Below are 20,336 nucleotides of genomic sequence, written 5' to 3'. Positions count from 1 at the left end.
GAATACTTTTGATTCTGGCAAGCTTTCTTAATTTACATTAATTCTCATAATTCATCTGTTAATTTTCTTTTTATTTTCTATGTAGTCAGACAATCTGCAAGTGATGACAGTTTTGTTTCTTCCATTCAAATTTTATTCCTTTAATTTTCTTTACATCACTGGTGGACACAAAGTACAGTGTTAAATAGAAGCTGTTTTTTTTTCTTGTTCCTAATCTCAGAAAGATAGTTTTCAACTATTAACCATTAAGTTTGATGTTTGTGTTAGTGTTTTGTTTGTTTGTTTGTAGATAACCTTTTTCAAATTGATGAAGTTTTCTTCCATCTGATTTCCGATGAACGACTTTTAAATTTTGGAGAGTGATTTTTCTGCATCATACTGAGATAATCATATTTTTTCTCCTTTAGTCTCTTAATTTATAGTAATTTATAGTAATAGTATTATAATGCTAAACTGATATTGCATTTTCTAGATTAAATGTAAGTTAGTATAATTTATAATTTATAGTAATAGTATTATAATGCTAAACTGATATTGCATTTTCTAGATTAAATGTAAGTTAGTATAATTTTTTTTTATACATTACTGGATCCTGTTTGCTAATTATTGAGGGAGGATTTTTACATCTGTTTGTAAGTAGATTAGGTATTGTTCCTTCTTTTATTTTCTGGGATGATTTTTGTAAGATTGAATTAATTATTCTTTGAATGTTTGGAAGACCTCAGCTGTAAAGGTACCATCTGGTACTTACTTTGTAGGGGAGGTTGGTTTGTTTGTTTGTTTGTTTGTTTTAAAGACTTTATTTATTTATTTGAGAGAGAGAGAGGGAAACAGCATGAGAGGGGAGAGGGTCAGAGGGAGAAGCAGGCTCCCCGCTGAGCCGGGAGCCCGATGTGGGACTCGATCCTAGGACTCCGGGATCATGACCTGAGCCGAAGGGCAGACGCTTTAACGACTGAGCCACCCAGGCGCCCTGTAGGGGAGGTTTTAAATCTCTGATTCAATCTATTTAACTCTATGGATTGTTCAGATTTTCCATTTTTTTCTTGAGTCAAGTTTGGTAAGGTTCCCTCACCCCACCACCAGCTTCAGGAGTCTATCCATTTCATTTAGGTTTTAAAATTTCTTGGCATAAATCTAAGTTGTTCATAAAACCCTCTGTTTAATCTCTGGAGTAGCAATAGGTATGTCCCTTCTTCCATTCCTAAAATCATTTAATGGCAACTTCCTTTCTTTCCTTTTTTGAATAATTTTGCCAGAGCTTTATCAGCCTTCTGAAAAATCAACTTTTGGTTTACTTGATCTTCTCTGTTGTGTTTTTTTATTTCATTAATGTCTGCTTTTTATGTCCTACTTTCTATGGGTTTATTATGTTGTTATTTCTTGAACTTCTGAAGTTGGATGCTTAACTCATTCTTTTTGAGACTTTTAAATTCTTTAAGTGTGTAAGGTTATACATTTTCTTCCAAATGCCTCTTTAACTGTCTTCCTCATTTTGATAAGCAGTATTTTGTTATTTTACAATCCCAATATTTTATACTTCCCACTATTATTTCTTATTTGACCCATATGTTGTTTGGGAAAATATTTTAAATTTCTATGATATTTTTACAGTTAGGTGTCTGTTATTAATTTCTAACTTAATTGTGTTATATTCAGAATGTGGTTTATGTCTGTCTGTTGCCAGTCCTTTGGAATATGTTGAGGCTTGCTTTCAGGACTAGCCTGTGATCAGTTTTCATAAATATACTTTAGTTCTTCTTTTAAAAAAAGATTTTATTTATTTAATGTTAGAGCACGTGTGCAAGCATAGGGAGGAGGACAGGCAAAGGGAGAGGAAGAATCAGGCTCCCTGCTTAGGAGCCTGATATGAGACTCCATCCCAGGATCCTAGGATTATGACCTGAGCGGAAGGCAGATGCTTAAGTGACTAAGCCACCCAGGTGCCCCTATACCTTAGTTCTTATAAAGAATATATATTCTAATGATCAGGTGAAGTGTTTTATATATGTCTGTTTTATCAGTCTTGCTGATTGTGTTGTTCAAATCTCCTATATCCTTTTTGATTATTTTATTTCTCATTCTATCAATTATGGCAACAGGGATTAAAAACTCCTACTCTGACTGTAGATTTGTTAGTTTCTCCCCATGGTCTTGTCTGTTTTTACTTTAATGTATTTTAGGCTACCTTTTGATGTGTATATGATTTTAGAATTATTCTATCTGGATAATTGAATATTTTATTATTTTGTAATGATCCTCTCTATAGTAATATTAACTTGCCTTAAAATCTATTTTCTCAATACATCTACACCCGTGTTCTTTTGGTTAATATTTGCGTGGTATACCTTTTTCTATCTTCTGATGGAAACTTTGTATATCTCTATATTTTAGGTGTGTGTGTTATAACCTGAAAATAGCTGGATCTTGTTTCTGTCTAGTCTGACATTGTAAATTTTATCTGAAGAGTTTATTTAGCCTATTTATACTTAATGTGATTCTGATATACTATTTTCACCAGATGTAGTTTTGTTTTGTTTTGAGAGAGAGAGGGAGAGCAAGGGTGGGGGGGAGGGGCAGAAGGAGAGAGAGAATCTTAAGTAGGCTCCATGCCCAGTCTGGAGCCTGATATGAGGCTCCATTTCAACACCCTGAGATACTGACCTGAGCTGAAGTCAAGAGTCAGTGGCTTAACCGACTGAGCCACCCAGGCATCCCCAAATCTGTTTTATATTTACCTCTCTCTGTTTCTCTTCCTCCTCCTTCTTAACTTTCTCATTTCAAGGATTGTTTAAGGAGTTTTTTGTTCTCTTTCCATTTTTTTTTTTGTCTTTGTGTAGAAATTATGATTTATTTCTAACCATGTAGTAGCTACTCTATTTCAACATGAATACTTCACAAAGGTCAAAGTTAATAGTTTTCCTTCTTCCCAGAGAGCTCAAGTATTTTAGAAAGTTTAAAGTCCAGTCACCCCTTTCCCTAGGTGGTCCTATCCTGCTTCCCTCCCCTTAAATTAAGCATCAAAAAAAAAAAAGAGTTTAGCCCTTTTTATGTGTTTAAATTTACCCACACATTTACCAATTTCTTGTCATACTGTTTCTTATCACATTTCAGATCTTTAGTTGTAGATCATTTTTCTTTTGTCTGAAATAGCACAACTATTACAATTTCTTTAAGTGAGAGTTGATTATTGGCCAACTGTCTCAACTTTTGTTTGTCTGAAAAGTTCTTTATTTTACCTTGGTTCTTAAAATATTTTATATATTTTTTAAGATTTTATTATTTGACAGAGCGAGAGAGCACAAGCAGGGGGAGCAGCAGAGGGAGAGGGAGAAGCAGACTCCCCACTGAGCAGGGAGCCCGATACGGGACCCTTGGGACCATGACCTGAACCGATGGCAGATGCTTAACTGACTGAGCCACCCAGGCACCCCTCAAATATATATTTTTACTGGGTAATAGAATTATAGGGTGACAGTTTCATTCAACACATTGGCTAGTACTTAGTCTTGATTGTTGCTAGTGGGAATTCAGTCATTAGTTGCCATTTGTTCGAAGGTGATTTGATTTTAATCTGGTAGTTTTTGAGAATATGTATTTTTCTTTGATGTTCTGTTGTTTTACTGTGATGTGTCTTGGTTTGGATTTCTATTTATTTATGCTTGAAACTTGTTAGGACTTCCTAGATCTCAAGGATTGATGATGTTCAACAGTTTTGCAAAATTCTCACCCTTTGTCTCTTCAAATATTGCCTCTTCCTCATTCTCTCTATTACATGCTGGTGAAATCCTGATTAGACTAAGTTCTTCTCTTTCTCCATGTCTCTTAACTTCTTTTTTTATATATTCCATCTCTCTGGGCCATATTTCCAGATAAATCAGTTAACTAATTTTCTTTTTTAGGGTCATCTTGACAGAACAGTTTTAGTGGAATGATGGGCTCAGAAGCCAGATTAATCTGGATTGATGAGAAAATGACAGGTGAAACAGTAGAGACATTCACTCTAGTTAGTATGGAAGTTTTGTTGTGAAGGGAGCCAAGAAATAGGAGAAGGAATTAAGGGAGGGTTTGTTTGTTTTAAAGGTGAGTGATATTAAGGCACATTTGGATATCTATAGGAATGATCTAGTAGAGAAGGACAACATGATGTAGAAAAGAGGGGATAATTTAAGAATGAAATTTCTCAGAAAACAAGAAGGAACAAGTCCACATTTTTCAATTCTTTGATTCATTTGTGTTTTTGTACCACCCCATATAAAGATTAGTGAAAGAGATTTTTTTTTTTTTTAAATCAGGCTGAGATGAGCCTGCTGTCAATTTTTTTTTTTTAAAGATTTTATTTATTTATTTGAGAGAGAGAGAGCACATGAGATGGGGGAGGGTCAGAGGGAGAAGCAGACTCCCTGCCGAGCAGGGAGCCTGATGCAGGACTCGATCCAGGGACTCCAGGATCATGACCTGAGCTGAAGGCAGTCGCTTAACCAACTGAGCCACCCAGGCGCCCGAGCCTGCTGTCAATTTAACAAGTATTAGTCACGTATCCATTCACTCAATCAATCAACAAATAGTACATTTGTCTTTTTTGTGCGGGTACTGTCCTGGGCTCTGAGAACAGAATTTTAACAAGATAAACATGACCCATGCACTCACGAAGCTTATGGATTGGTGGTAGTGGGTGGATGTGACACAGACAAAGACTTGGAAGGGAAAGTACAGTATAGTAGGAGAGCATTTAAAAGGGACCTTAAATCCTTTACCCTTTTTCTGGGAGATTAGAGAAGCAACATTTAAACTGATTTCCAAAGAATGAGTAGTTAACCAGGCAAATTCTGGGAGAGCATGCCAAGAAGAGAGAAGAGCACAGATGAAGGTCCTGTTGCCAGCAAGGAACTGGCAGAAATTTAGGAACTGAAAGAAGACTAGAGCACAGTGAATGAAAAGCAAGATGAGCTTTGGAAGGATAGCAGGTGCCATATAGTACAGAATCATAAGAATTTTAGACTATCCTGGGAGCAGTTGGGAAGTATTGAAGGGACTTAAGGAGAAGAGTGACAGAATCTATTTTCATAATATTTCTCTTGTAAAAGTGTGTTCGTGAGGCTACTGGAGACTGATGCCGTTAAACCTTAGAATCATACAGTTACCACACTCCTTCTTACAATTAATTTGTTTACTTATCCATCTAATACGGCTTCCACAACCAGACATGAGTGGAAGTTTCCTTGGAATTAACAGAATGATTTTCTGCTTTGTGTGTGTGTGTGTATGTGTGTAAGTGTGTGTGTTAGAGAGGAAGAGAGAGAGATGGTGGTAGGGGTCAGATACTTGGTAGTCAAGATATATTTTTTAAAATTTAACAAACCAATGAGAAAATTAACCAACTCTATTTAGCATGTAAATAATGTATGCATCATATAGTCTAAGAAATTCTTAAATTGCTATCTTTTAAAACTAGCTATTTTTGAATTATTTTATAGACTCTAATAAATTATGATGGATTTGTGTAGTGATTTGTTTTAATCCCTAAGTTTTTAGGCTTAATATAAATAAGATTGTTTCTCTATTCTTATTTCTCTTTTCATCATAAATGTCAGAATGTACTATTCTGTTTATGTTATCAGCTTCTTTAGAGGTTATTCAGATTCTGAGTTGTCATTTTGACTAGCTAAATTTATCTTGATCCTTAGAGTCTATATTTAATGAACACCTAACACTATGCCTTGCACATAGTAGGCACTCAAAAAATATGCTCAGTAAATCAAGATATCTGATACAGTGCTCTTAATTTACATTATAAAAATTTCCTTCCTTTATTCCTTCCTTTCACCCAAAACCCTTTTTTGATATTCCTTTTCTTCCTGACTTTGTAGTCTTCAGTATTCTGCTCAGAATGTTGTTATTTTGCTATATTCCCTTACTCAGAATCCCTTTTTTAAGGTTTAATTGCCCTGAGTCTTTTTCTTGAGACTCATATACTTGTTATTTTGTATTCTAAACCTTCCTTGTTTGCCCACTTTCTCTTAAAAGATGTCTTTTTCCTTTCTTTTTTGATCTATCTTAATTTAAATTGAAAAACCCATCTTGGAGCCTGTTTATGATTTTATATTTTGCAGCATCTTAACTGCAGTTTTCCCATCCTGAGGAACTATTTAATTGTTACTGTGTAATTGATAAACATAATTTTATGTATTCTGTTTTTAGTCTATTGAAGACAATGAAGTATATTTGCCTAATGATGAAATTTGGACCTATGATATTGATAGTGGGTTGTGGTAAGTAATTTTAAATTGCAAAATGTCCAGCCTTAATATCTGTTTTAAATATTTTCATTGACTACAGGGAATTTAAGACCAAACTTAGAACATACTGTAACATTTATTGTCTCCCTTTCCTTTTCTTTGAATGCTTTATTCTCGCTGGCTGGCTCTTTTCCCTGCTCCCTTCCTCTCTTTTCTCTTTGTCATTTGCCATTCCTTTCAAGGCAAAGCCTGTCCCAGAAAACTTTGCTTTGTTCTACCAATTAATTCCCAATTCTAGTGATACGTGAAGATTCTGCAATTTTTTTCACATAGGTTGAAAAGTCTTTACCGTGGATCTTAGAGTTTTTACAGTATTGGCCACCATGGCATTTCAATTTTAATTGTCACTGACAATCTTCACTGAAAGAGTACTCATGGAGTTCAAAGGGAATTTTAATTTGCCTTTCTGGAAAGTCATGGAATTCCATGTTATTCTTGCTGCAGGACCATGCACCTCATGGAAGGAGAACTCCCTACCTCCATGTCAGGAAGTTGTGGTGCTTGCATTAATGGAAAGCTGTACGTTTTTGGAGGATATGATGACAAAGGATACAGCAATCGAGTAATACTTTCTTTCATTCAGGAATGCAGCAAAATGTAATATTTAGTGTATCACTTAATCTTACAAGTTTACAAATATTTAAAAAAGAAGATAAAAATAGAAAATCTTGAGCTTACAAGGTTTTAAAAATAGATTGAAAATGCAGCCATTTTGTTCTTCTCTTCTTCCACGTCTTTCTGCTTCGGAGTTAGCTCCATGCTTAGTTGGTGTCTATAGGGCAGAGCATGATGGGACAGGATCCATTTCAGGATGTCTTATATGTCATTTTTGCTTCTAAAACACAATCTCATTTTTATTAACTTTACAATGAATAATTTTATCTTTTAAAGAGAAAAGAGTAATATTATTAATTCTTGGATCACATATTCCCTCAGACACAGACTTAATTTTTAAATGCCCTGTCTGCTAATGGTGTTCTCCTCTTTTAAAAGCTTTATTTTGTTAATTTGCGAACAAGAGATGGAACCTACGTTTGGGAAAAAATCACCAGTTTTGAAGGACAACCACCCACACCACGTGATAAACTCTCTTGCTGGGTATATAAAGACAGGTAATGCAGCAAAATCGTCTCCTTAACTACACTTAAGTAAGGGTTATAGCTTGTGGCCAAAATAGAGAAAGCTTGAAAGTCTGGATATTTTTTTCAAGGTATAATTACAAACTTGTTTTGACTCTGTGGATAATGGCAGTTCTGCATCCTGGATAAGAGCCATGTCATAAAAATAAGGATTGTGGAAGCAACTATTTGTTTTTTTTAAATAAACTTACTATTTAATTAAACTTTCTGAATAGTTAACACATTCACATGGTTCAAAAATCGAAACCATATTTAAAAGCTGATAGTGAAAGGTCTGGCTCCCACTCCTATCCCCATCCACTCTGTTCCCTCCCACCATGCACAAATAGCTACTTCTACTAATATCTTTTGTATTCTTAGAGTAGTGGTTCTCAAACTTGTCTGCCATTGGAATCACCTGGGGATTTTTTAAAAATTCCAAAGCCCAGGTGATACCTTATACCAATTAAATGGTCATCTCTGGGGTTATGATGTTTTGAAACTCCTCATGTGTGTCCAAGATGCAGACAAGTTTGGAAACCACTGCCATCAGTGTTAATTTATGCAAATAGAAGTAAATACAAAGGAGCGTATGCACATATTCCTTTTTTCTCTCTCTTCCTTACACAAATAGCAGTGTACTCTGTACATTCTTCTGCATCCTGCTGCTTCTGTTAGTTAACAGTATACCATGGAGATCTTTCATCTTTCTGTATCCTGAGTGAGAAAGCTGATTTCCTTCCTTCCTTCCTCCCTCCCTCCCTCCCTTCCTTCTCTTTCTCCTCCTTTCTTTTCTTCCTTTCTTTCTTTTAATAGCTGCATAGTATTCCCCTTTGAGGATATACCATAGTTTATTTAACCTTTCCCCTGTAAATGAAATAATACTTATTTCAATTCCTTTGCTATTACAAACTATGCTTTAATGAATGTGTGTGTGTGTGTGTGTGATTGCAGATCTATCCATCGGATAAAATGAGATTGCATTTATAATTTTGACAAATACTTAGTTTGCTAAGGCTGTTGTAACAAAGTACCATAAACTAAGCGGCTTAAACAACAAAAATGTGCTTTCTTGTGTTTCTAGAAACTGGAGGTCCGAGATCAAAATGTCAGCATGACTGGCTCCTTCTCTAGGTTTTGAGGAGGAATCTGTTCCCTGCCTCCCCACTAACTTCTGCGGACTTGCTGGCAGTCTCTGCTGTTCTTGAGCATATGTAGAGGCGTCGCTCTGATCTCGGCCTCGTGTTCACACAGCGTTCTCTCTGTGTGTGCGGGGCTGCCTCTGAATTTGTCCCTCATATAAGGACACCAGTCACACTGGATTAGAGCCTCCCCTAATGACCTCATTTTAAATTGATTGCTTCTGTAAAGAACCTATCTCCAAATAAGGTCACATTCTGAGATACTGGGGATTAGGACTTCAACATATGAAAGGAGAACACAATTAAACCTATAGCAATAGATTCTGTCAATTTTTCCTCCATGGAAGTGGGGCCATTTTGCATTCCAACAATGGAATGCTTGTTTCTCCATAGTCTTGCCAAGAGTTTGCTGGCAAACTCAGATTGTTTGTTTGTTTGCCAGACTGATAAATGAGAAATATCTCAGTCTTATTTTCATTTTCACTGAAAAAAATTTTTTGTGGGGTGTGAATGTATTTTCATATGTTTAAGGGCAATTTTTATTTCTTTTTCTCTGTACTGTTTGTTTGTGTCCTGTGCTAATTATTTTCTATTTGAGTTTTATAAACTTGATTTCTAGGAGTTATTTATATATTAAGGAAATTAGTGTTTGACTATGATATGATATGAAAATATTTTTCCAGTTTGTCATTTGTCTTTTGAGTTTGCTTAGTATGTATTCTGCATGTTTTGTGGCTTCCTGATCTTGAATCTTGATTAAAAGGTTATACATTAATTTACCTATATATTTTCCTCTAGTACTTTGTCATTTTATTTTTTACATTTATTTTTTTTAATTTAAATTCAATTAACATACAATATATTATTTGTTTCACAGGTACAGTTCTGTGATTCATCAGTCTTATATAATACTCATTACATTATGTCTTATATAATGCTCATTTTAACACATAAGCTCCCCGATGTCGACCATCATCCAGTTACCCCATCCCTCCACCCCCCTCCCCTTATTTTTTACAGTTAAATCGTAGATTCATTTGGAACTTATTCTGTGAATGGTTATGAGATATGGATCCAAGTTTATCTTTTTTTGAATGGCTACCTGTCTGTAACTCAGTTATTTCCTTACCTTTATCATGTATTCCCCTAATTTTCATTGGTATTTGGGTCTGAGTTTTCTATTCTATTACATTGATCTGTTAATGAACAAGTACTTCACTAGTATAGATACTGAAGCTTTACAGAACATTCTTAAAGGACTACTGTAAATCATTAAGTGTATACCTTAAATAAATAATTATCACAAAATGAACACACGTAACTACCACCAAGTAAAACAGAACCTCATCAACTCTCTAAAATCCTTCATTATGTTCACTCATAATCACTGTGCTCAGCCTCCTTGCTAAAGGAAACCATTATGCAGACTTTTAGTATCCTAAATTAGTTATTGTTTTATTTTTTATACTAGCTATGGCATCCTATAGAATTTATCCTTTTACTGAACTTATATTTTTTTTTCTGAACTTACATTTTTGAGAGTCATTCATGATGTGTATACCTATGGTTTTATTTCCTTTATATTACTCTGTTAAATGAAATACTACAAAATATTTATTCATTCTACTATTGATAGACATTTGGGACATTTCCACTTTTTGACTCTTTGGAATAATATGGCTATGAACATTCTTTTATGTACTTTGATACATAAGGGTAAACATTTCTATTGGGTATGTATCTCTTCATTCTCTCAGCAGTGTAATCTGATTTCAATATAGTCTAATTAACCAATCTTTTCCTTATGATTAGTGCTTTTGTGTCCTAGACTTAATTGATCCCAACTCTACAAAGTATTTTTGATCCTTTGAAGTTTTTCTTATTCGTGTATATAAGAAACAGGAAACAGTGGTTGCCCTAGATAGGGAAATTGTTTGAGAGTAGGAGAGGGATTTATTTTTACTACACCTTTTTCTTAAAGTCATGATAAAATACATATAATATAAAATTTGCCATTTTAACCATATTTAAGTGTCTAATGCAGTGCCATTCATTATATTCACAGCTTTGTGCAACCATCACCATTATTTAGTTCCCAAATTTATCATCACTCCAGAGACTCTATACCCATTAAGCAATACTTCCCAACTCCCCTTTTTCCCCAGCCTCTGGTAACTTCTAATCTACTTTCTATCTCCATGAATTTGCCTATTATAGATATTTATAAAAATGGAATCATTCAATATTTATTCTTTGGTGTCTGGCTTATTTCACTTAACAAAATATTTTCAGGGTTCACTATGTGTAGTATGTATCAGAACTTCTTTCTTTTTACAGCTGAATAACATTTCATTATATGCATTGTATGCATTTGTTTATCTGTTTGTCTGTTGATAAACACTTGCTTTTTTCCACCTTTTGGCTGTGGTGAATAATGCTGCTATGAACATTGGCTTACAAGTATTGTTTGTGTCCCTGTTTCCAATTCTTTTGGGTATATGCCTAAGAGTAGAATTTCTGGGTCATATGGTAATTCTATGTTTAGTTTTTTGAGGAAACACCAGACTGTTTTCCACAATGACTGTGCCATTTCATCTTTCCACCGGCAATGTACACAGGTTCTAATTTATCCACATCCTTACCAACACTTGCTCTTTTCCCTTCCTTCCTTCCTTCCTTCCTTCCTTCCTTCCTTCCTTCCTTCCTTCCTTCCTTCCTTCTTCCCTCCCTCCCTCCCTCCCTCCCTTTCTTCTCTTCCTCCTCCTCCTTCTTCTTCTTATTCTTCTTCTTCAAAAGTAACAGCTATCCTAGTGGGTATGCTGTGGTGTTCATTGTGGTTTTGATTTGTATTTCCCCAGGGACTAATGATGTTGACCACTTTTTCATATACTTATTGGCTATTTGTATATCTTCTTTGGAGAAATGTCTATGCAAGTCCTTTGCCCATTTTTAAAAATTGGGTTGTCTTTTTGTTGTTGAATTATAGGAGTTCTTTACTTATTCTGGATATTAATCTCTTATCAGACATATGTAGAGTTTTTTTATTCTAATGTTTTGGGTTGGCTGGCCTCATAGATTGAGTTAAGAAGTGTTCTTTTCATTTTTGGGGGGGAAGACTTTGAGAAGGTTGGTATTAATATTCTGTAAATGTTTGGTATAATTTGCCACTGAAGCCATCTGGTCCTGGGCTTGTCTTTGTTGGGAGGTTTTTTGATTACTGACTCAGTTATATAGGTTTATTCAGTTTTTCTATTTCTTCATAAGCCATTTTTGATAGTGTTTTTTCAGAAATTATTCTATTATATCTAACTTATCCAATCTGTTGTAGTATTCTCTTATAGTCCTTTTAATTTCTGTAATGTTGATAGTAATGTCCCCTCTATCATTTCCAGTGTTAGTGCTTTGAGTTTTCTCTTCTTTTTTGTCAACCTAACCAAAGATTTGTCAATTTCGTTGATCTTTTCAAAGAACCAACTTTTGGTATGTTGTTTTTCTCTATTTTTAATCACTGTTTTGTTTAGTTCCCCTTTGTTTTTCATTGTTTCCTTCCTCCTGTTATCTTTGGGTTTAGTTTGCTCTTCTTTCCAGTTCCTTAATGTGTACAGTTATGTTATTTATTTGAGATGTTTTTTAAAAAAATATTTAGGTATTTACAGCTATAAAATTCCCACTGAGCACCACCTTCATTGCATACCATAAGTTTTGTTTTATTGTATTTTCTTTTTTGTTTATTTTATTGTATTTTCATTTTTATTCATTTCTAGGTAATTTTTAATTTCCCTTGTGTATTTTTTCTCCACCCATTGGTTGACAGTTGTTTTTTCTTTTCTTTCAGCACTTTAAAGATTTTATTACATTGCTTTTGGCCTCCATTTTTCTGGTGAGAAAGTCACACTCATTTGTGTTTTTGTTCCCCTGTATATGTCTTTTTTCTCCTGGCTTTTCTTTATATTTTTATATTTGTTCCTTATTGATTTGATTAAAATGTTCCTACTTGTAGTTTCCTTTGTATTTATCCTGCTTGGAGTGTGCTGAGCTTTTTGGGTTGGTGGGTTTACATCTTTCATCAGTTTTAGGAAGCTCTTAGTAATTATCAAATATTTCTTCTACACGTTTATTTGTCTCTTCTTCTTCTGGGATACCTGGTATATGACGTTAGACCATTTCATATTCCTCCACAGATCTTGGGCTCCCTGGGTTCCCCCCCATCTTTTTTCTTCTCTTTAGTTTAACTTGGATACTTTTTATTAATCTCTTTACCTGTCTCAAGTTCACTGGTCTTTCCCATTGCTATGTCCAGTGTCCTGCGAAACCTATTTAATCAATTCTTTATATCTGACATCTTTTTTTTTTTCATTTTTAGCATTTCCATTTAGTAGTTCTTTTCTGTGGTTCCATATCTCTGCTGAAATTGCTCTGTTCTTCCTGCATGTTGTCCACATTTTACAAACTAGGTCTGTTAGCATCTTTATCATAGTTATTGTAGATGCCATGTCTGATAATTCCACTATCTGGGCCACTTTGGTGTCAGCTTATATTAACCCTCTCTTGATCATAGGTCACTTTTTTTTTTTTTTTTTGCCTCTTCATGTATCTTGTAATTTTTTCACCACATTCCAGAGATTCTGTATGAAAGAATAGTATTAGAAAAAGGGATATTTATCTCCAGAAAAGGACATGTCCTTTTGTGTTTTTTTCTCAGGCTGTTAGAGTGGTAGTTCAGTCAGTCTCATTTGTAGTTGAGTTGTGTTTGGGATTATTGCAACTGTTGTCCAACTGGCTTCAAATGTTTTGAGGCAAGATCATGACTTTCCTTCCTTAGGACCCCATGTTTGAGCCCTGCATACAGATTATCTGAAGATGTTCAGCTGTACTCCACAGTGTTCTCACCCTCAGAACTGTGGAAGATCTCTCCCTGTTTTATAGCCTCATTTGGAGGTCTTTGGGTCACCAGGGAGTTCTCTTTGCTCTCCAGTCCCACGTTTTGCTTTCTGTGCATTGGGAGATCTTTTCAGCCTTGTACCTCCTCCCTGGGACTTTTGAGGGCAGCCATCCTGTGTGCTGTAATGACCTGATATGCCCCTGAGCTGTTTCCTTCAGATCTCCTGTCCTGGCCTCAAACTTCAGTAGTTTAAAGCTCAGACTGCCTCAAACAGATTTGCTTAGTTCTCTTCTGCTTTCACCCTGTTGATGACTGGCGTGAGCCTTCTGAAGACTATGTGAAAGACTTGTTGAGTGGATTCAGATTCCCACTGTGGCTGATTTTCTTAAGATTCTAATTTGCCATGCCAGCCTACAAGTGGCTGTTAAAATTTTGGGTGATTTCTTTTACAAACCCTCTCTGTCCTGGATTCTTCCTCCTCTTGCTGTAATACCAGGAATGAAAGCAGCCATGCATGGGTCTCTTCCCTCCTATTGAGAGTTCATCACTTTCTGGAATTAGTTCATTTAGATTTCTTTTTTCCCTTCTCTCTTTGATTTTTTTTAAACTATGGTGTTTTAGGTTATTTGGCTAGTTTAGGTTATTAGGGTGAGAGAGATGATCTCTTTTAAATTTCAATGAGCAGATTGGAAATAGAAATTCTAAAGTGTGTTCTTTTGTATTTGTTTTTCAGATTAATATATTTTGGTGGCTATGGGTGTAGGAGACACAATGAACTCCAAGACTGTTTTGATGTTCATGATGCATCTTGGGTAATCACTGTTTACATTTTCCTCTAATTTAGCATCATTTTAATGTCTTTAGAAATAATGACTCCAGTCTTTCTCAGTTTAACTTGCCATAATTGACACTATGAAAAAAAACCATGTTTTCTCTTTTTTGGATTCAGATTCAGTTGGAGGAGGTTCTCTCACCTTCTCTCACCTAGTGGTATTAGCCTTCATGGCTCCTGGCAGAATAATGTCTTACTTTATTAATCACTTACACCTGTTTCTGTTAGACAAGTAGAGATTTTAGCACAACTTGGAAAAACTCTGTTCATAGACTACCAGAATGGCTGTTGCTGACATACACCTCCTTTTAGGTATGTCCACCAGAACTATTCATAGCTCAGGCTGACCTCTCTATGACAGTGAGTAAGTTGGTCATGATATTACCTTTCCTACTTATTCTTACTGGTTAGAGAATAAACTAATGAAATAAGACATGACATAAAAATGAAACCTTTTAAAAGATAACTGTAAAGACCATTGATCCTAGCACCAAGATACATAGTAGCTCTTCTGTTTTACCTTTTACTAGCATATATTGTTATTGTACATTGTAATGTAAATATATATGTACATTTCATGTATATCTTTTTGTGTATGGGTATTTAAAAAGATCTCTATGTATTTACATGGTTTTTGAATTTTAAAATAAAATACCTTTAAAGTTTTGTTACTTATAGTATTACTGATAATTTTTAGAAATATAAATTCCCATTACTTATATCTACATATTTTTACTCATTTTTTTTTCTCTCCTAGTACAGTTAGGCTAAGAATCGTGTCCTGAAGTTTCTGGTGTACAAGTAGCTTTCTTTTCATTTATATTTTAAATTAAGGAAATTGTTTAGTGTGTTTAACTTGTTTGACAAGTTCTGACAAAAATGAATGATGTATTTCTGGCATAGAACCTAAAATTGACACAGAGGCAAGCTAAAGCAGTAATAGAGAATTTCAACAATCCAGAGATGCTAAATATAGTATAATTGCTAAATGGCTGCCCTGCTGATAATTTTGTCTCTTAGAAGGCAGATAAGAGAGTAAGCCCAAGTTTGACCTGTAAGAACAAATTACTTGGTTAAGTAGAAGTGATTGGAGCTTTTTGGGAAAAGGAACCATGGTCCCCTAAGGTTCCTAATTGCAAAGATTAGGAATTCTGAGCGTGCACTCTAGGAACGCAGATTGCAAGATATAAATGTCATTTTGTCCTCTGCAATTTCCAGAGACAATTCTTTGAGGGAATTGGAAGATTATCAACAAGTAAATTTATGACTCACTGCAGGCAGTGCTAAGAGAAGACAAGTTGCTACTGGTATGGAGGCCACACTTTGTGGGCCACTGGCGTGTGCATTAGCTTTATGACTATGGTAACACTTACCTCTATTTTTATAATGGTGTCTATTATTTCACCACTAAATATGCAATGACATTTATTACAATAACCTAAAGAATATAAGCTTTGAAATATTTTAAAAATTCCTGTTTTAGGAAGAACAGATCTTCTGGGGATGGCATAATGATGTTCATGTATTTGATACAAAGACACAGAATTGGTTTCAACCAGAAATTAAAGTAAGTATTGTAAAAAGTTACCTTTGTATTTATATACTCATTGATACTTTATTTTTTTTTCTAAAGATTTTATTTATTTATTTGACATGGAGAGAGAGATAGTGAGAGAGCACAAGCGGGGGGCGGGTAGCGGCAGGCAGGCAGAGGGAGAGGGAGAAGCAGGCTCTCTGCCGAGCAAGGAGCCCGACGCGGGGTTCGATCCCAGGACCCTGGGATCATGACCTGAGCTGAAGGCAGCTGCTTAACCAACTGAGAACCCAGGCACTCCGACTCATTGATACTTTAAAAGAATATTTTTTTGCTAAATTATTTGGATTTTAATAATTGAGTTTATAATCATATAATCCCTTGAGTACCATCACTAATACTTTTTTTTTTAATCACCTATTTTTCTCCAGGCTAGCTAAGTTTTTCTAGAAAAATCTTCCAAAGTGGGTACCATCATCATTCTTCACGTGCAAGTGTGATGTCCTGATTTAATGGTGGCACTTTTAAAATGTCCTTTTAGGGCGCCTGGGTGGCTCAGTCCGTTAAGCATCTGCCTTTGGCTCAGGTCATGATCTTGGGGTCTTGGAATAGAGTCCCTGCTCAGTGGGGAGTCTGCTTCTCCCTCTGCCCCTGCTCATGCTTGCTCGCTCTCTCTTTCTCTCTCTCGTAAAAATAAATAAAATATTTTTTAATGTCCTTTTATAATCAAGTCCACAATTTTGAAAAGCCCATATTTCATAAACTCTTGAAATCTACATGCAATTAAAGCATGATAAAAATACATTATTATACTTTTTCATGTGCTGGTGAGCAAACCCAAATTCAAATTAGCTTAAGCCATAATGAATTTTTACATAGAGGGAAGTTTTATTTTGGAGTGTGTCACACAGTGGAAGGGCTGCAGGGATTAGGGCCTCAGGAGCTAGAGCAAGTTACTCAACACCATCACAACATTTTCCATCTCTTTGTCAGCTTCTCTCTGATTCTCTTTGTATGCTAGCTTCATTCTGTCTACTGCAGACCAGCCACCTCATTTAGGAGGGAATATGGTCCTGGCTATCCAAGCAGTCCTTTCCATTGGTTCTGTGTTCTTTCAGGGTCTACAGATTAGTCCTAGAAAAGGACTCTGGCCGTATTTGGGCAGGTTCCCACTCTTAACATTAGTCCCTGTTGCCAAGGGGTTGATAGGCTAGGCTCACGTCTTAGGCCTACCCGAGGAGAGCAGAGGATTGTGGGTGACAGGTCACCTGAACTGTGCAGAATGGAGTGCTAAACAGGCAAAACCAAAACTGTCCACTAATATGCACAAATGACATACATCCATTTGAATTTTAAGATTTATGTCTTTGTTAATGAAATAAAAGCATTTTATCTCTGTTCAGATAATTTTATGTTAGCCAGCAGGTGCCAAGAAATAGTGTTGAGACTGGATCTACTGAAACTCATCCTGGATCTTTTTCAGGCATCTGTAGCCTCTCCTTCTTTAGAGAAAGAGCAGGGGTCTGCAGCTCTCGAAGGCATATTTGTAGCATGTGCTTCTGTCGGGGCACCGGGCTGGCCCAGTCAGTGGAGCATTTGACTCTTGTTCTCAGGGTACTGAGTTCAAGCTCCATATTGGGCTGGAGCCTACTTTAAAAAAAAAAAAAAAAAAAGGTAGAATGTGCTCCTGAGGATAAGGGAGCTGAGGTAGCTTATAATTAGTTCTTGGGCTCCTTCTTTCTCTTCTTACCTCAGTCTGTAACCCCCCTCCAACATTCTTATATAACTTTGACCCTATTTTAGTTCATATTTACCAAGATTTTCACTGTAATTTCTCTGATGATTTCTTCAAATAAGTTCTTATGTTGTTTATATTTTATCTGAAAGTTCTTCTGACATGCTGTAGCTGGATATCTCTTCATTTTTTTAGACACATTCTTAAAGTACTACATTATTCCCAAATATCAGCACCAGAAGACAAGGCAGCATGGTAGAGTGTACCAATTACTGGTGTCAAAGTTAAAAGAAATTGGATTTGCATTCTAATTCTGTCCTAAAAGAGCTCTGTACTTGAGATAAGCCATTTAGTGTGTCATCTATAAAATGGAAGGTTGAAAGTGTTTTTCCTACATGGGATTTTTACCCCTTAGCAATATAGTAGTAGTAGGGATCTTTGAGTTATTTTCAGTATTTCAAGCAACTTAAGAAGCATTGTACATTATTTAGGCAGTTAGACACACGGATTAATGCAAGTGCCCTTTCTTTGTTTTTGTTTGGAATTACATGAACTCAGTTTATTCAGAAGCTTTAGGTGGCTAATAAATGCATTTGAAAAAAGTTTGGTATTTATTTCATAATAAATGTGTATATAGTAGAATAATTTTTCCAAAATTTCAGATCAGGAATGGGGTAATAATAAAGATTTTGTCTTGCTGGAATGGCTAGGAACCACTTTCAAAAGGTTCTCTTCTCTCTCACTTATTTAAGTGTTAAATTGGTAATATCTGAATTATTTCTTACTGTGTTGGCTTCAAGACAGTCATTCAAGTAAGCCTGAAAAGTCTAGAGAGTTATGATATTGGTGGTAGAGCTTAAATGTCCTGTGCCCACATTCAGGAGCCAATGCACTGAAAATGTTGAAAAAGTTCTTTTCGAACTTGGACTGAAATGCATACACAAAGGCACCCACCATGAACACATGGAAATTATGCAGAAAATTTTTCTTTCAAATCTCATTCATTCATCTGCCCATTACATTCTCTCTTTTCCCACCAATCCAAAACTTCTCTGGAGAAAAGATCTGATATATTTATTCAAAGTAAAGTATAGAAAAGTGTTATCAGTTAATGGGAAGAGTTTTAGTAAGCGGTAAAGCACTGTTTGGCTTAAGGCAAGAGTGAAGTTCTTATTGTAGAATTTGAGACACCAAGAGTTTGAGGGGGCAGATGTGATTTTTTAGAGTCTCTGAGATCATTACACTGTGTACTGCTTACTCATAATATGAACTCTGTGGGGGTAGGGTGTGGGGAGAGAGAGTGGGAAGGAGAGAGAGAATCTTTTAAATTTGATTTCTAAATCTTTATAGTTCAAGCTGAAATTTACATGAAATTTTCTTTTGCTAAATAGTGTCAGGCATTTAAGAAAAACACTTTAAAAAGTAAAGATCAGGGTGAGTAAATTTCATTCTTTTTTTTTTAAGATTTATTTATTGAGAGAAAGAGAGCGTGCACAGGAGCAGGGGGAGGGACAGAAGGAGGGGAAGATAGAGAATCTCAAGCAGCCTCCCAGCTGAGCGCCCATGGAAGGCAGGGCTCGATCTCACAACCCTGAGATCATGACCTGAGCTGAAACCAAGAGTCAGATGCCAAGCAACTGGGCCAAATAGGCGCCCCTAAATTTCATTCTTGAAGAGCAGTGTTTGTCTATAATCATTACTATTTAGAATGAACTTTTGCATGAGATTTTTTTTTTTTAAGATTCTATTTATTTGACGGAGAGAGACACAGTGAGAGAGGGAACACAAGCAGGGGGAGTGGGAGAGGGAGAAGCAGGCTTCCCGCGGAGCAGGGAGCCAGATGCGGGGCTCGATCCCAGGACCCTGGGATCATGACCTGAGCCAAAGGCAGATGCTTAACGACTGAGCCACCCAGGTGCCCCTGCATTAGGATTTTTATTGAATTACAGGGGTAATGGTGATTTGGTGGCCAGGTATTTCTCATACTGAGCGTAGGAGTGGGACTCCCTTAGATATGTTTCAGGACTTTGCACTGTGTTTTCTCATCTCTGCTTGCAGGATGGAGTTCCTCCACAGCCACGAGCCGCGCACACATGTGCAGTTCTTGGAAATAAGGGCTATATTTTTGGCGGACGTGTTTTGGTTAGTGTTTTTAATGGAAATGGTATTTTTATGTGTGATTCTTCTTACAAAAATTATTTTCTGATTTTGGGGAACAAATGACTATTCAAATTATCTAGATATTAAAATGCTGTTCAGTAATAACTTTTATTTATTTTCCATCTCCTAAACAGACTATACATGAATCATCACAGATGATTTATAAATCATATTTTAATGAGAAGAATCCTTCACTTCAGTGCATAACCAGAAAAGTTTAATTTCTGAACATCTAAATCCTGTTAGTTTAAACCCATTTCTTCCTTTCCCCCTTGACAAATTAATTGGGTAGCTCTATATTAATTTGATTAACACTTAGCATTGTTTCCCAATATATAAACTTCTTATGTTAAGTAAAATGCAGATGGTCTATTTTTAATCTGAAATAATTTTAAAACCAAAATTTTAGCCCATGAAAAATGTAAAATACAGACTAACTTAACACACTTTTATTTTAGCAAACTAGGATGAATGATTTGCACTATCTGAACTTAGATACCTGGACTTGGTCTGGAAGGTAAGTTTGAGATTTAAGTATATTTTAATCAAAAGGCATTTGTGTGTGTGTGTGTGTGTGTGTGTCTCTTTGGGACCATAATCCAAATTTGAGTCTCTAGAACTGAATTAGTATCTT

At 35.7% G+C, this 20,336-nt stretch overlaps 1 protein-coding gene across 2 annotated transcripts in view; it reads left to right on the top strand.

Annotated features, from left to right (window-relative positions):
- Positions 1 to 20,336, top strand: part of KLHDC1 (kelch domain containing 1) — a 49,089-nt gene that overhangs the window by 7,446 nt on the left and 21,307 nt on the right. The window contains exons 2-9 of one of the 2 annotated variants that reach the window (XM_034992226.1): positions 6,202 to 6,272; positions 6,744 to 6,861; positions 7,293 to 7,411; positions 14,175 to 14,253; positions 14,586 to 14,633; positions 15,757 to 15,840; positions 19,601 to 19,684; positions 20,161 to 20,219. In XM_034992226.1, coding sequence (XP_034848117.1) covers positions 6,202 to 6,272; positions 6,744 to 6,861; positions 7,293 to 7,411; positions 14,175 to 14,253; positions 14,586 to 14,633; positions 15,757 to 15,840; positions 19,601 to 19,684; positions 20,161 to 20,219 — 662 coding nt within the window. The remainder of the gene's footprint in view (positions 1 to 6,201; positions 6,273 to 6,743; positions 6,862 to 7,292; positions 7,412 to 14,174; positions 14,254 to 14,585; positions 14,634 to 15,756; positions 15,841 to 19,600; positions 19,685 to 20,160; positions 20,220 to 20,336) is intronic. The other variant, XM_034992227.1, reaches the window with a different exon arrangement.

The sequence above is a fragment of the Mirounga leonina genome, unplaced genomic scaffold (assembly GCF_011800145.1).
Source record: "Mirounga leonina isolate KUSES-001 unplaced genomic scaffold, KU_Mleo_1.0 Mir_82, whole genome shotgun sequence".
Lineage (NCBI taxonomy): Eukaryota > Metazoa > Chordata > Mammalia > Carnivora > Phocidae > Mirounga > Mirounga leonina.
The sequence above is the reverse complement of the archived record's forward strand: the minus strand, read 5'-3'. Positions and strand labels throughout refer to the sequence as shown.